The sequence below is a fragment of the Loxodonta africana genome, chromosome 9 (assembly GCF_030014295.1).
Source record: "Loxodonta africana isolate mLoxAfr1 chromosome 9, mLoxAfr1.hap2, whole genome shotgun sequence".
Classification (NCBI taxonomy): Eukaryota; Metazoa; Chordata; class Mammalia; order Proboscidea; family Elephantidae; genus Loxodonta; species Loxodonta africana.
In genome coordinates this window covers 52,662,585-52,675,320 of record NC_087350.1, presented here as the reverse complement: position 1 = coordinate 52,675,320, position 12,736 = coordinate 52,662,585, and the positions used below count along the sequence as shown (strand labels likewise).

Genomic DNA, 12,736 nt, shown 5'->3' with positions numbered 1-12,736 from the left:
TAAGTCCACAATTCATCTAGACTCCACCTTTATATATGGTGTTAGATTCAGTTCTCTTTGTTTCCTCAATATGATGAGCCAGTTTTCCCAACACTACCAAACACTCCATCCTTTCCCCTTTTGGGTTTTTGTGCCATAATTTTCCTATACTAAGTTCTTGTATTAATGTGGTCGTTGTCTCAGCTATCTAGTCTGTTCCATTGGCCTTTTGTCTGTTCTTGCACCAAAACCAAACTGCCTCTATCATTGTGGACTTTTATTACTTTTGACCTCTGATAGGACAAAACAAAAAACCAAACCCACAGCCATCAAGTCAAGTCCAATTCATAGCGACCCTACAGGAAAGAGTAGAACTGCCCCATAGATTTGCAAGGCTGTATATCCTTACAGAAGAAGACTGACACATCTTTCTCTTGTGGAGCAAGTGGTGGCTTTGAATTGCCAGCTTTTCAGTTAGCAGCCAAGCACTTTAACTACTGCTCCACCAGAGCTCCTGATAATACAAGTGCCCATTTTTTACTCTTCATTTTCAACTTTTACTTAGTTATTTCTGAACCTTTATTGTTACATGTGAATTTCAGAAAAACTTATCAAGAACTTCAAAAAGCTCATTAGGTATTTTGATTGAGATAGAAGTAAATTTATAGACTAATACAAAAAATAAAACCTTTGTGATATTATGTCAACCTAACCAAGAACATGGAATTTCTTTCCATTTTTTCTCATCATCTTATTTGATCTTTATTGGAGTTCAAAATATTTCCACGTGGTGGTTTTGTATATTCTAACATAAATTAATTCCTAAAGCTTTAGAGTGTTTGTTGCATTTTTGAATTGTGTGTTTTTATCATTACATATTCTCTATGGTTATTGCTAACTTAGAGAAATGCTAGTCATTTTTCCAAGTTGATATTATTTCCAGAAACCTGGCTGGTTCCAACTCTATGTTCTAACTCTATGGTACACAATTTCTGGTTTTGTTTCATTTCCTCTGAATCTCTGTTTTGGTAGCTAGATGACTAGTGATTCAATTACCGCCAGGTTGGGACCGTGACTATTCTCCTTGCTCTTGCCTTTTTGTGGGATAAGGGGCCAGATTCTGAACCTGAGTACTTTGTTACTCATAGCTCTCACAGTTGTTTTCCAGGATGCTGCGTCTTCTCATATTTCCATTGCCCACACTACCACGCCTTTGACTCTTCTTGCCTTAAGGAGGCGGATATTACATACTTTTTTGTCATTATAGACAAGGAACAGAGATATATACCTTGTTTAAGGTCACAAAATTAGTCAGTGGTGGAGCTGGAATTGAAATCAAGGTTCTGCCTGATCCAAAAACCCATATTTTTTTTGACTATTTAACACCATTTCTATGAAGTTACATCATAGACTATAAGGTGGTCTCTGTGGATATCCCCCCTTATGCACTACAAAACTTGAAATACCTTATATTTCCTCTGCCAGATTAAAGACTTTAAGCCAGGGCACACACCTAACATTTCTTGATTTTTTGTTGTCGTTGTTGAGAATATAAACACCAAAACATACACCAACAGTTTCTACATGTACAATTCACTGATATTGATTACATTCTTCAAGTTGTGCAACCATTCTCACCCTCCTTTTCTGAGTTGTTTGTCCTCAATTAACATAAATTCATTTCCTCCTAGGGTTCCTACCCAATCTTTCAAGTTGCTGTTCTCAATTTGATTCCATATAGACAGTTCTTTAAAGAACATAATGTTCCTCAGGGGACATCTAGGTCAATTGGCGTAAGAAAGTTTATTAAGAAAATGTTCTGCATCCCACTTTGGTGAATGCTGCCTGGAGTCTTAAAAGCTTGCAAGCAACCATCTAAGATGCATCAATTGGTCCCAACCTACATGGAGCAAAGGAGAACAAAGAACACCAAAGATTCAAGGAAAATATGAGCCCAAGAGACAGAAAGAGTCGCATAAATCAGAGACTCCATCAGCCTGAGACCAGAGGAACTAGATGGTGCCTGGCTGCCACTAATGACCACCCTGACAGGGAACACAACAGAAAGTCCCTGAGGAGCAGGAAAAAAGTGGGGTGCAGAACTGAAATTCTAGTAAAAAGACCAGACTTAATGGTCTGACTAAGCTTTGAGGGACCCCGGAAGACATGGCCCCCGGACTCTCTGTTAGCCCAGAACAAAAACCATTCCTAAAGCCAACTCTTCGGGCAAAGATTAGACTGACTATAAGACATAAAATAGTACTCGTGAAGAGAGAGCTTCTTAGCTCAAGTAGATACACGAGACTAAATGGGCAGCTCCTGTCCGGAGGTGAGACGAAAAGACAAAAAGGGACAAGAGCTGGTTGAATGGACACGGGAAATCGTGGGTGGAAAGGAGGAGTGTGCTGTCACATTATAGGGAGAGCAACTAGGGCCATATAACAATGTGTGCATAAATTTTTGTATGAGAAACTAACTCGAAATGTAAACTTTCACTTAAAGCTCAACAAAATAAATAAATTTAAAAAAAAGAGCATAATGCTCAAAGCAGACTTTTTTACTAGTTAAGCTATTGTTTGGTTTTAAGAAGACATCTGGGGATATTTTTTGTTTAAGGTTTTAAAGACTATCTCAGAGGAATAGTTTCAGGGGTTCATCCAGCCTCCATGGCTCCAGAAAGCCTGGATTCCATGGGAATTTGAAATTCTGATCTGCATTTTTTGCCTTTTGATCAGGATTCTTCCATAGAATTTTTGTTCAAAATGTTGAGTAATGGTAGCTGGGCACCGCCCAGTTCTTCTGGTCTCGTGGCAAAGGAAATAGCTACTCATGGAGGAAATAGCGACACGTTCCATATTCTCCTCCTATTTCTGACTCTCCTTCTTCCAGTTGCTCCAGGCGAATAGAGACAAATTATTGTGCCTTAGATGATCTCTTACAAGCTTTTAAGACCCCAGGCTCTACACAACAAACTATGAGGTAGGACGAAAGCACTAGACACTTTATTAGGCCAATTAACTGGATCCTGTTTTAATTTTCTGTATGTGGAATTCCAATTTTCCCAACACCACTTATTGAAGAAGCTCTTCTTTCTCCATCAGATGGACTTAAAACCCTTGTCAAAAATCAGTTGACCGTAGATGTGTGGGTTTATTTCTGGACTCTCAATACTATTCCATTTTTTTATGTGTCTACTGTTTTGCCAGTACAAGGCTGTTTTGATTACTGTAGCTTTATAATAAAAAAAAAAATAGTATGTTTTAAAACCAGGAAGTGTGAGTCCTCCTACTTTGTTCTTCTCTTTCAACATTGTTTTAGCTATTCAGGGCCTCTTGCCATTCCATATAAAGTTGAGGATTGGTTTTTCCATTTCGGTAAAGAACACTTGGGATTTTTATTGGGATTGCTATTGAATGGGTAGTATTGAAATCCTAACAATACTAAGTCTTCCAATCCATGAATATGGAACATCTTTCTATTTATTTATATCTTCTTTAATCTCTTTCAGCAGTGTTTTATAATTTTCATTACATAATCTTTCACATCCCTGGTTAAGCTTATTCCTAAGTGTTTATTCTTTTAAATGCTACTGTAAATGGAATTGTCTCCCTAATTTCCCTTTCAGATTTCTGATTGCTGGTATATAGAAACCCTACTGATATTTGTTTGTTGACCTTGTATCCTGCAACTTTGCTAAACTGCTCTATTAGCTCTAAAAGTTTTCTTGTGTACTCTTTGGAATTTCCTATATAAGATCATATCATTTGTGAACAGAGATAGTTTTACTTCTTTTTCAATATGGGTACCTTTTATTTCTTTTTCTTGTCTTATTGCTCTGGCTAAGACTTCTAATACAATATTGAATGAAGTGAGAGCAGGCACCCTTGTCTTGTTCCCAATTTCAAGGGGAAAGCTCTCGGTCTTTCTCCATTAAGTATAATGTTGGCTGTTGGTTTTTCACAAATGCCCTGAATCATACTGAGGAATTTCCCTTTTGTTCCAATATTCTTTAGGGTTTGCATCAAGAAAGGGTGTTGAATTTTATCAAATGCTTTTTCTGCATACATACAGATGATCATTTGTTCCTTTTTCTTTGTTCTATTGATGTGGTATAGTAAGTTGATTGATTTTCTAATGTAGAACTATCCCTGCATTCCTGGAATAAATCTCAACTGGTCACGGTGTATGATTCCTTTAATATGCTATTGGATTCTGTTTGTTAGAATTTTTTTGAGGATTTTTACTTCTATATTCATACAAGATACTGGCCTATAGTGTTCTTTTTTTGTAGGCCTTTGGTATCAGGGTTATTTTCTTGGTTATCTAGTGCTGCTATAACAAAAATACCACAAGTGGATGCTGTAAAAAACCGTAGTTTATTCTCTCACAGTTTGGGAGGCTAGAAGTCCAAATTCAGGGTGTCAGCTCTAGGGGAAGGCATTCTCTCTCTGTCAGTTCTGGGGGAAGGTCCTTGCCATCAATCTTCCCCTGGTCTAGTAGCTTCTCAGTGCAGGAACCACAGATCCAAATGATGTGTTCTGCTCCTGACACTAATTTCCTGGTGGTATGAGATCCCTCTCCCCACTGCTTGATTCTTTCTTTTTAACTCAAAAGAGATTGACTCAACATACAACCTAACCCTGTAGATTGAATTCTGCTTCATTAACATAACTGCCTCTAATCCTGCCTCATTAACATCATAGAGGTAGGATTTACAACACACAGGAAAATTACATCAGATCACAAAATGGTGAACAACCACACAGTCTGGGAAACATGGACTAGCAAGGTTAACACACATTTTTGGAGGACACAATTCAATCCATAACAGTTATATTTGTTTTGCAGAATGAATTAGGAGTATTTCTTCCTTCCCTAGCTTTTGGAAGAGTTTAAACAGTATTGGTGCTAATTCTTCTCTAAATGTCTGCTAGAATTACCAAGTGAAGCCATCTGGTGCAGGAATTTTTTTGTTTTGGGGAAGTTTTTGATCACTGATTCAATCTCTTCACTGGTTATGGGTCCGTTGAGATGATTTCCTCTTGAGTCAGTTTGGGTAGAGAGTGTGCTTCTAAGAATTTGTCCATTTCATCTAGGTTATCCAGATTGTTGCTGTACAGTTGTTCATAATATTCTGTCATAATTATCTTTATTAATATTGGGTCAGTTGTAATGTCTACTCTTTCATTTCTTATTTTGATTATTTGTATCTCTCTTATTTATTTATTTTCCTTTCTTTACATTTCTTAATTCCAGGGCATCAATGCTGAGGGAAAACCAGAGCCACATTACTGAATTCTTCCTCCTGGGACTAACCACTGACCCCAACCAGCAGATGTGGCTCTTTGCCAGCTTCCTAGCCACTTACCTGATCAATGTGGTTGGCAACTCAATCATCATTGCAGCCATCCTAGGGGATGCCCACCTCCATACCCCCATGTATTTCTTCCTCTCCAACCTGTCCCTGGTAGACATCTGCTTTACAACTGTTATTGTGCCACAAATGTTAGTGAACATGCTGACTCAGAGAAGGACCATCCTCTTTGCCCAGTGCCTCACTCAGATGTATTTCTTTGTGGCATTTGGTATCACTGACAGCTTTCTTCTGGCTGCCATGGCCATTGACCGCTATGTGGCCATCTGTAACCCACTACACTATACTTCAACCATGAGCCCCAGACGCTGTCTCCTGCTGGTGATGGCATCCTGGGTGGTGTCCCACCTCCACTCACTGACTCACACAATTCTCATGGCCCGCCTTTCCTTCTGTGGGTCCAATATCATCCACCACTTCTTCTGTGATGTCCAGCCATTGCTAACACTCTCCTGCTCTGACACCTCTGTAAAAGAACTTTTGGCCTTCACAGAGGGCTCCTTGGTGATCATGAGTCCCTTTATCTTCATTATTGTGTCTTATGTCTACATTACTCGTGCTGTTCTGAGGGTCCCTTCAGGAGGAGGCAGGTACAAGGTCTTCTCTACCTGTGGATCCCACCTCATGATTGTGGCACTATTCTACGGGACCATCATATCTGTATACATTCGCCCCTCATCCACCTACTCAGTAACAAAGGACCGTGTGGTCACTGTCATCTATACAATAGTTACTCCCACACTGAATCCTTTTATCTATAGCTTTAGGAACAAAGACATGAAGCAGGCCTTGAGAAAGCTGACTAGGAGGGCAGAATAACGTGAGCATATTCTTAGCATTTATTAATTAAGCAAGAATCCACAAAACACCGACTACATAGCTAAGAAGCACAACAGTTTTGGATTTCAATCATGGCTCTGCTACTATTCAGAACCCTCAAAACCTTATTTTTCTCATCTATAAAAGGAATAATAATGGTATCAAGCCTCTGGGGTTTTGTGAAGTTTACATGAGATGATGATCTGTGTAAAATAAGTAGTATACTGCCTGGCCTGTTAACTGCTCAATAAAGGTTAGTTATGATTGTGACAGTGTTTGGAACTTTATAACTTAAGACAAATAAATAGTCTTTTTAGAAGAAATAAGGCACATGGGAAAGGATCAGTCAGTGAAGATAGTTGGACAGTGATTCTTGGAATCCATTTCCCCAAGACCAAAGTCAACTCTCAAGGTAAGGTTACTTTTATACAATGAGAGCGGGGGAGGGGGAGGAGGATATGCAAACCAGGTGATCCGCTTGATAACTCTTGGTACTCCTTTCATAATTGTAACTCTGGTTGGACACATGCTGCAACCCTAGCCTGAGGAGGGTATGCTTATCACGGCCCCAGACCCCTCATAAGTAAAGATTTCAGGCACACTACCCGGTAAGCCCCAAGACCTGCCAAGTGATAGCTGAGGGTAAGAGGAATTTAGAATGGTTAATAGAGGAGGATGAGTATGACACCAACTGTGACAAGGGGGACTGTGTGTGGTTCATCCCACTAATCTCCCTCTTCTAAGTTTTCCCTTAGGCTCATGGAAACCATGGAGGAGCTATTTGCTGTACCTGTGTAGAGAAGTAGATCTGTGCAGTGCAAAGGGTAGACTGTGGCAGCCATGGAAATGTGCCACTCCAATCTCCTGCGGTGGGGAGCATAATTAATGAGTGACCCTAGCTACTGTCCCTCTCAGTCCACTATGTTTGTGCCAAAGCCGTGGTTATGCAGGATGTTCCCAGTCAATGGCTGAGCACGGCAAGGGTATCAAGATAAGTCCATTCCAGAGAAACATGGTAATCCTTCAATGGAAAACTTTGGTTCAAGGCCTGGTGGAAGTTTCATGATACTTGGTGTAGTTCAAGACTCTTCCTATCCCACATGTGTCAGACCTGCAACATAGCCTGAATGCTCTTCCTGATTTCACCAGGTCCTTCCCCAATAAATCTCTTCTTAAAATCCATGAAAATATCTTACACAGTTTTAGCAAACTTATTTTGCAGCAAAATGTCACTGGATTGACATGTGGCTATCTAAAAATATTTGTCTCACTTGGTATTCATGCATTTATTGCCAAAATATTATGGTGTTTGATTATAGTGTGAAGCCTTAGAACCCTTGGTGGTGTCATAGAATAGATAATACATACACAGTATTCCTTTCTAAAATTGGAAACATTCTGAATTCCAAAATGAAAAGGCCCTAAAGGTATTGGACAGGGGAGTGTGGACCTTTATTATGTTGTTGTGTGCCGTCGATTCCCACTCATTACGACCCTATAGATCAGAGTAGAACTGCCCCCCCCCCAAAAAAAGATTTCCTAGGCTGTAATCTTTACGGGAGCAGATCACCAGGTCTTTCCTCCTGCAGAGCCACTGGTGGATTCGAACCATTGACCTTTCAGTTAGCAGCCTAGCACTTAACCATTGTACCACCATGGCTCCTTACCCTTATTATAAATGGTGAAAAAGAATGACCTGTAAGTACAATTATCAGCATGAGTGTCAAAATCATAATATTGAGAGAAAGAACCAGAGTGATTCCATTCATATAAGTAATAAAAATAGGCAAATATAAACAATACATGATTTATGCATACATGCGTGTCTGATAAAAGTATAAGAAAAATATTCTTCAATGTTTTATATACTTTTAAAATATATACTATGTATTTCACAATTAAAAATAAACAATCTTTCATGCAGAAGTCACTGTGACTTCTGTAGATTTTACATATAAGTCATATATATACCCTCTGGAGTCACAGAGAACAAGTCTATTCACTTTTTCTCCATGACAGAACTGTAGGAATTTGAAGACAATAATTGTGTTGAGCACTCTGCACCAAATCTGCTCTACTCATCTGTTATTATTTATTCATTGGAAAATGATGGGTTTTCTTCAGGAGGATTGGGACCTGATTACAATATGTGGACTCCATGGCAGGTTATGGTGGGTAAGATAGAACCATCCAATTCCCTTGCCCTGGAGAAGGGTTCCCAGACCTGGTCACTCCAAAACAAAGGCATTACTGAAGCTGCTGGGACTCCGGAGTCCAGGGCTCAGAGATGACAGCTGGGAGGTTGGACAATTGCTGTATCTAATCTCTAACTAGGCCTGGGATTGAGTCCCAGGAGACACTGTATGTGAAAAGCTCACAACTGTTCCTGGCTCCTGTTCCTAAGAACATGTTAGTCTAGCCCTGAGTCATCAGTCTGTGCTGCTGCTGCAACAAAGGAAGAACTCTGTGGCTCCAGCCAGTCCTCCTGAAGAGAAGTAGGGGAGGCAGACCAGCTAGGGGAGGCAGACCCAATCTCCTTGGTGATGGAGATCTAAGGATGGTTAGATTTTCCAGGTAAGAGCTAAGGGTATAGAGATGGGGGATATACACACACATACATGGGACACACACACACACACGCATACCCACAGAACTTCCTTCCTATTCCTTCTTCTTCGTCTGCTCCTTACTCACACTCTGCCAAATCCATCGTGGTTCTACTGATCACCATGAGAAGTGCCTTGATGCAATATTCATTAACTTCCTGGGATTCCAGCCAGAATTCAATGCAAATCAGTTTTCCCATGCCCCTAGCAGTAGCCAAGACATTTTAACTGTATAATAACAGGACCTAGAAGTGTACTTAGAAGTCCTGTACTACGCATGGAAAATTCATTCGCAGCCCACTAGATCATAAGTGCCTTTCGGAATCATTCTGTGACACTATCCAAAGACAATAACAGTCTCCACAGCAATTGATAGTTAACTATGTCCTGTTTTATTTTTTTAACTTACATCCCAGAATATTTGAAGTACATTTATTTATCCTCGTTTTACAATTGAGGCTTTCAGAGGTAAGTGATTTCACCAAAAAGGGACAGCTAGGACTCAAACCAGGGCCTGTACATGTCAAAGTGGGTGCTTTGTCATGGTACTACTGAGTCAGAATCATCACCACACAAGGGTCACAATAATGATGATATTGATGACAATGATAGTTATGACTCTATATATGAAACTTTATAGTTTTAAGCCCAGCTGCTCACAGACAGTGACCAGAACAAAGTGACATATAGGATGGCCAACCATTCCAGTTTGCCCAGGACTGAGGGGGTTCCTGGGAGGTGGGACTTTCAGTTAGTCAGCCTAGAAAGCAACTCCAATTTTGTTAACTTCAACAAGAGAAACAATAATGTCAAGAAAAGCTAACATTTGATGAGCATTTTATGAGTCAGTCATTCTTTTAAGTTCTGTACAATTTTTATTTAACTTAATCCTGACAACTAATCCTATGAATTGGGCATTATTATTATCCCCTTCAAGGAGTCCTGGTGGCGCAGTAGTTAAGTGCTCAGCTTCTAACCAAACAGGTCAGCAGTGTGAACCCACCAGCAACTCCGCAGGAGAAAAGACCTGGCGACCTGCTACCCTAAAGATTACAGTCTATGAGGCAATTCTACTCTGTCCTATAGGGTTGCTATGAGTCGGAATCAACTCAAGGGCACGACAACAACATTATCCCCTTCTAACAGATGCAGAAACTGAAGCCCAGAAAGATTGAGCCATTTGTTCATGGTCACAGCCTCTAAGGGCACTGGTGGTCAAATGAAGATTTATCAAACCCTAGAGGAAATGTGTTGTATCAACACATCAAAGAGCATGAATTAGCACATGCTGCCATTGCCTATCCATGTGTTCATCCTTCCACAACATACAAATGCTCAAGTTAGAATCTGTCATTTTGGATTCAGGCATTTTGATGCTTTCAACAGTCCTATGAGGTAGGTTTATGTATAGATCTTAGAGATGATGGAAATGAAATAGTTTCCCCAAAATATAAAAGGCAAATCAGTTTTAGAGCTGGGAGACACGTTGTCTAACACTTTCCAATTATCAGGCATCCAGAGTTCCATTTTATCTATTACTTCTACTACTAAAAATAGTAATAACTACTATTACAATTTATTGAAGGCCTACTCTGATCTGATTATTTACAGTAACTATATAAAGTATGAACATAGTTTACAGTCTAAAAAACTGAAGCTCAGAGAGGATAAGAGGGTATGCCAGTTCCAGGGACTCACACAGCCAGGAAGAGCAGATAAAGGGTGCCCATGTAGTCTTTAAGAGATCAAAGCCAATGCTCCTAATGGCTGATGATGTTGATAATGATGTTGATTGTGACAATGATGACAAACCCTTTTATTTGTAAAATGCTATTGGGTTTACAAAGATCTTTTACTCACATTTACTTATTTGATGGGTCTTCAAAAAAAAAAAGAAGGCCGATATGCCCAACAAACCAAGAATGTCTAAGTCTCGGCTATGACCAATCTGTGAAAACTGTTACCCCATTCTCCACTACACACACATACACACAACTATGCTTACCTGTAATTTTCTAGTAAGTGACTATCCCCTAAGGTTATCTTATTCAAACTTCACAAGCCTGTGAAATAGTTTTCCTACTTTAAAAAGAAAAAGGAACTAAGACTTATGAGCGTTCTTCCCAGGTATTCTCCATTTCAACCCCATCCAGGAGGTCTATAGACAACTTATTAGACAACTAGATTGCAAAGGCCACTCCATCAATGTCTCTCATTATCATCATCCAGGGTTCTTATCGCTGCACATGTTTACACCAAGAGATACGATGGCCTTTGAAAAGAGCACAGGAAAACAAACTGAAGGCTTTGAATAATATAACTTTCTGGAGTCTCTATATTTAAACAACATTTTCCTTCAATTGTCCTATTTTAAATGGGAATTAGAAACCAAACAACCATCTCTGACTTCTTCCTTCTTGGCTTCTCTGAGCACCTGAGCAGCAGCTTCTCCTGTTCAGCCTCTTTCTGGGCATGTACCTGGTCACTGTATTGGGGAACCTGCTCATCATCCTGGCCATCAGTTCTGACACACACCTCCATACACCCATGTACTTCTTTCTGGCCAACCTGTCCTTCATTGAGACCTGCTTCACCTGCACCATTGTCCCAAAGGTGCTAGTAAATATCCAGACACAGCATTACGCCATCTCCTACACTGGGTGCCTCATACAGATGTATTTCTTCATGGTGTTTACCCTGTTGGATGACTTCCTGCTGGCTGTGATGGCATATGACCGATACGTGGCCATTTGTCTTCCTCTCCACTACACCATGGTCATGCGTCCCCAACATTGCCTGCTGCTGGTGACAGCATCCTGGCTTTGTTCCCAACTACTGGCCTTCTCACTTACTCTCCTGATGTCTCAGTTCTCCTTCTGTGCCTCCCATTGCATCCGACACTTTTTCTGTGATGTACCCCCACTTCTAAAACTTGTCTGTTCAGACACCCATACCTATCAAAACACAATGTTAACTGAAGCAGTTCTCTCAGGCATGATTCCTCTCACCTGTGTTCTGGTCTCTTACGTCCACATCATCCATACCATCGTCAGTATCCCCTCTTCTGTGGGTAAGCACAAAGTCTTCTCTACCTGTGGCTCTCACCTGTCTGTGCTCAGTCTCTTTTACGGGACCCTCTTTCTTGTGTATTTCCAGCCATCATCCTCCTACTCAGCAGATACTGGAATGGTTGCATCTGTGATATACACAGTGGTCATCCCCATGCTGAACCCTTTTATCTACAGCCTGAGGAACAGGGAAATGAAGGGAGCTGTGTGGAGACTCCTTGACTGGGGAAAATGCTGTAGCCTGTAAAGGGTCCTTCCCCAGAATAGAAGCTCAAAATACCTTCTTCCCTGAACTTCTCCATTGTAATTCTGAAAGGCCAACAATCCCTACTTGATTTAGTATATGTAAGTGTCCAAATGGGGGTAGTGGTGGTTCAGTGGTAAAATTCTCACCTTTGTGCGGGAGACCCAGTTTCAATTTCTGGTTAATGCACCTCAAGCACAGCCACCACCCATCTGTCAGTGGAGGCTTGCATGTTTGTAGGATGCTGTACAGGTTTCAGTGGAGCTTCCAGACCAAAACAGACTAGGAAGAAAGGCCTGGCAATCTATTTGCAAAAAATCAGTCAGTAAAAATTCTATGGATCCCAACAGTCTGATCCCATTGTATGTGGGGTTGCCATGAGTCAGGGTCAACTCTATGGCAGCTAACAACAACAACAAAGTATCCAAGCAAATTCAAACCAGAGAGCTACCAAAAGAATGACCTCAAACAAAGTTTAGGTTCTAGGAAGAACTCCAGTTATCATCTAGGTCTCTAACTAACCCACCCAACCACAAGAAATGCTGAAAAGATCTAGGAAGGGTCAGGTCCTCCAAGCTTCAGAGACCATTTCCAAACCCAGCGTTGGAAGAACTCCTCATAGAAACTGACCTCCACACAGAGAAAG

General features: G+C 40.5%; 1 protein-coding gene and 1 pseudogene across 1 annotated transcript; both read left to right on the top strand.

Moving 5' to 3' along the window:
- The first annotated feature begins 4,962 nt into the window (after nt 1-4,962).
- On the top strand, nt 4,963-6,172 carry LOC100661243 (olfactory receptor 1L6-like). Its single transcript, XM_003407458.3, has one exon. The coding sequence runs from the start codon at nt 5,243-5,245 to the stop codon at nt 6,170-6,172; it is 930 nt and encodes a 309-aa protein (XP_003407506.1). The 5' UTR covers nt 4,963-5,242.
- Nucleotides 6,173-11,080: 4,908 nt separating this feature from the next.
- On the top strand, nt 11,081-12,513 carry LOC100660957 (olfactory receptor 1G1-like; annotated as a pseudogene).
- The last annotated feature ends 223 nt before the right edge of the window (nt 12,514-12,736 follow it).

Bases quoted from the DNA above. Each gene is read 5' to 3' on its own strand.
- LOC100661243 (XM_003407458.3), top strand. From the start codon at position 5,243: ATGCTGAGGGAAAACCAGAGCCACATTACTGAATTCTTCCTCCTGGGA.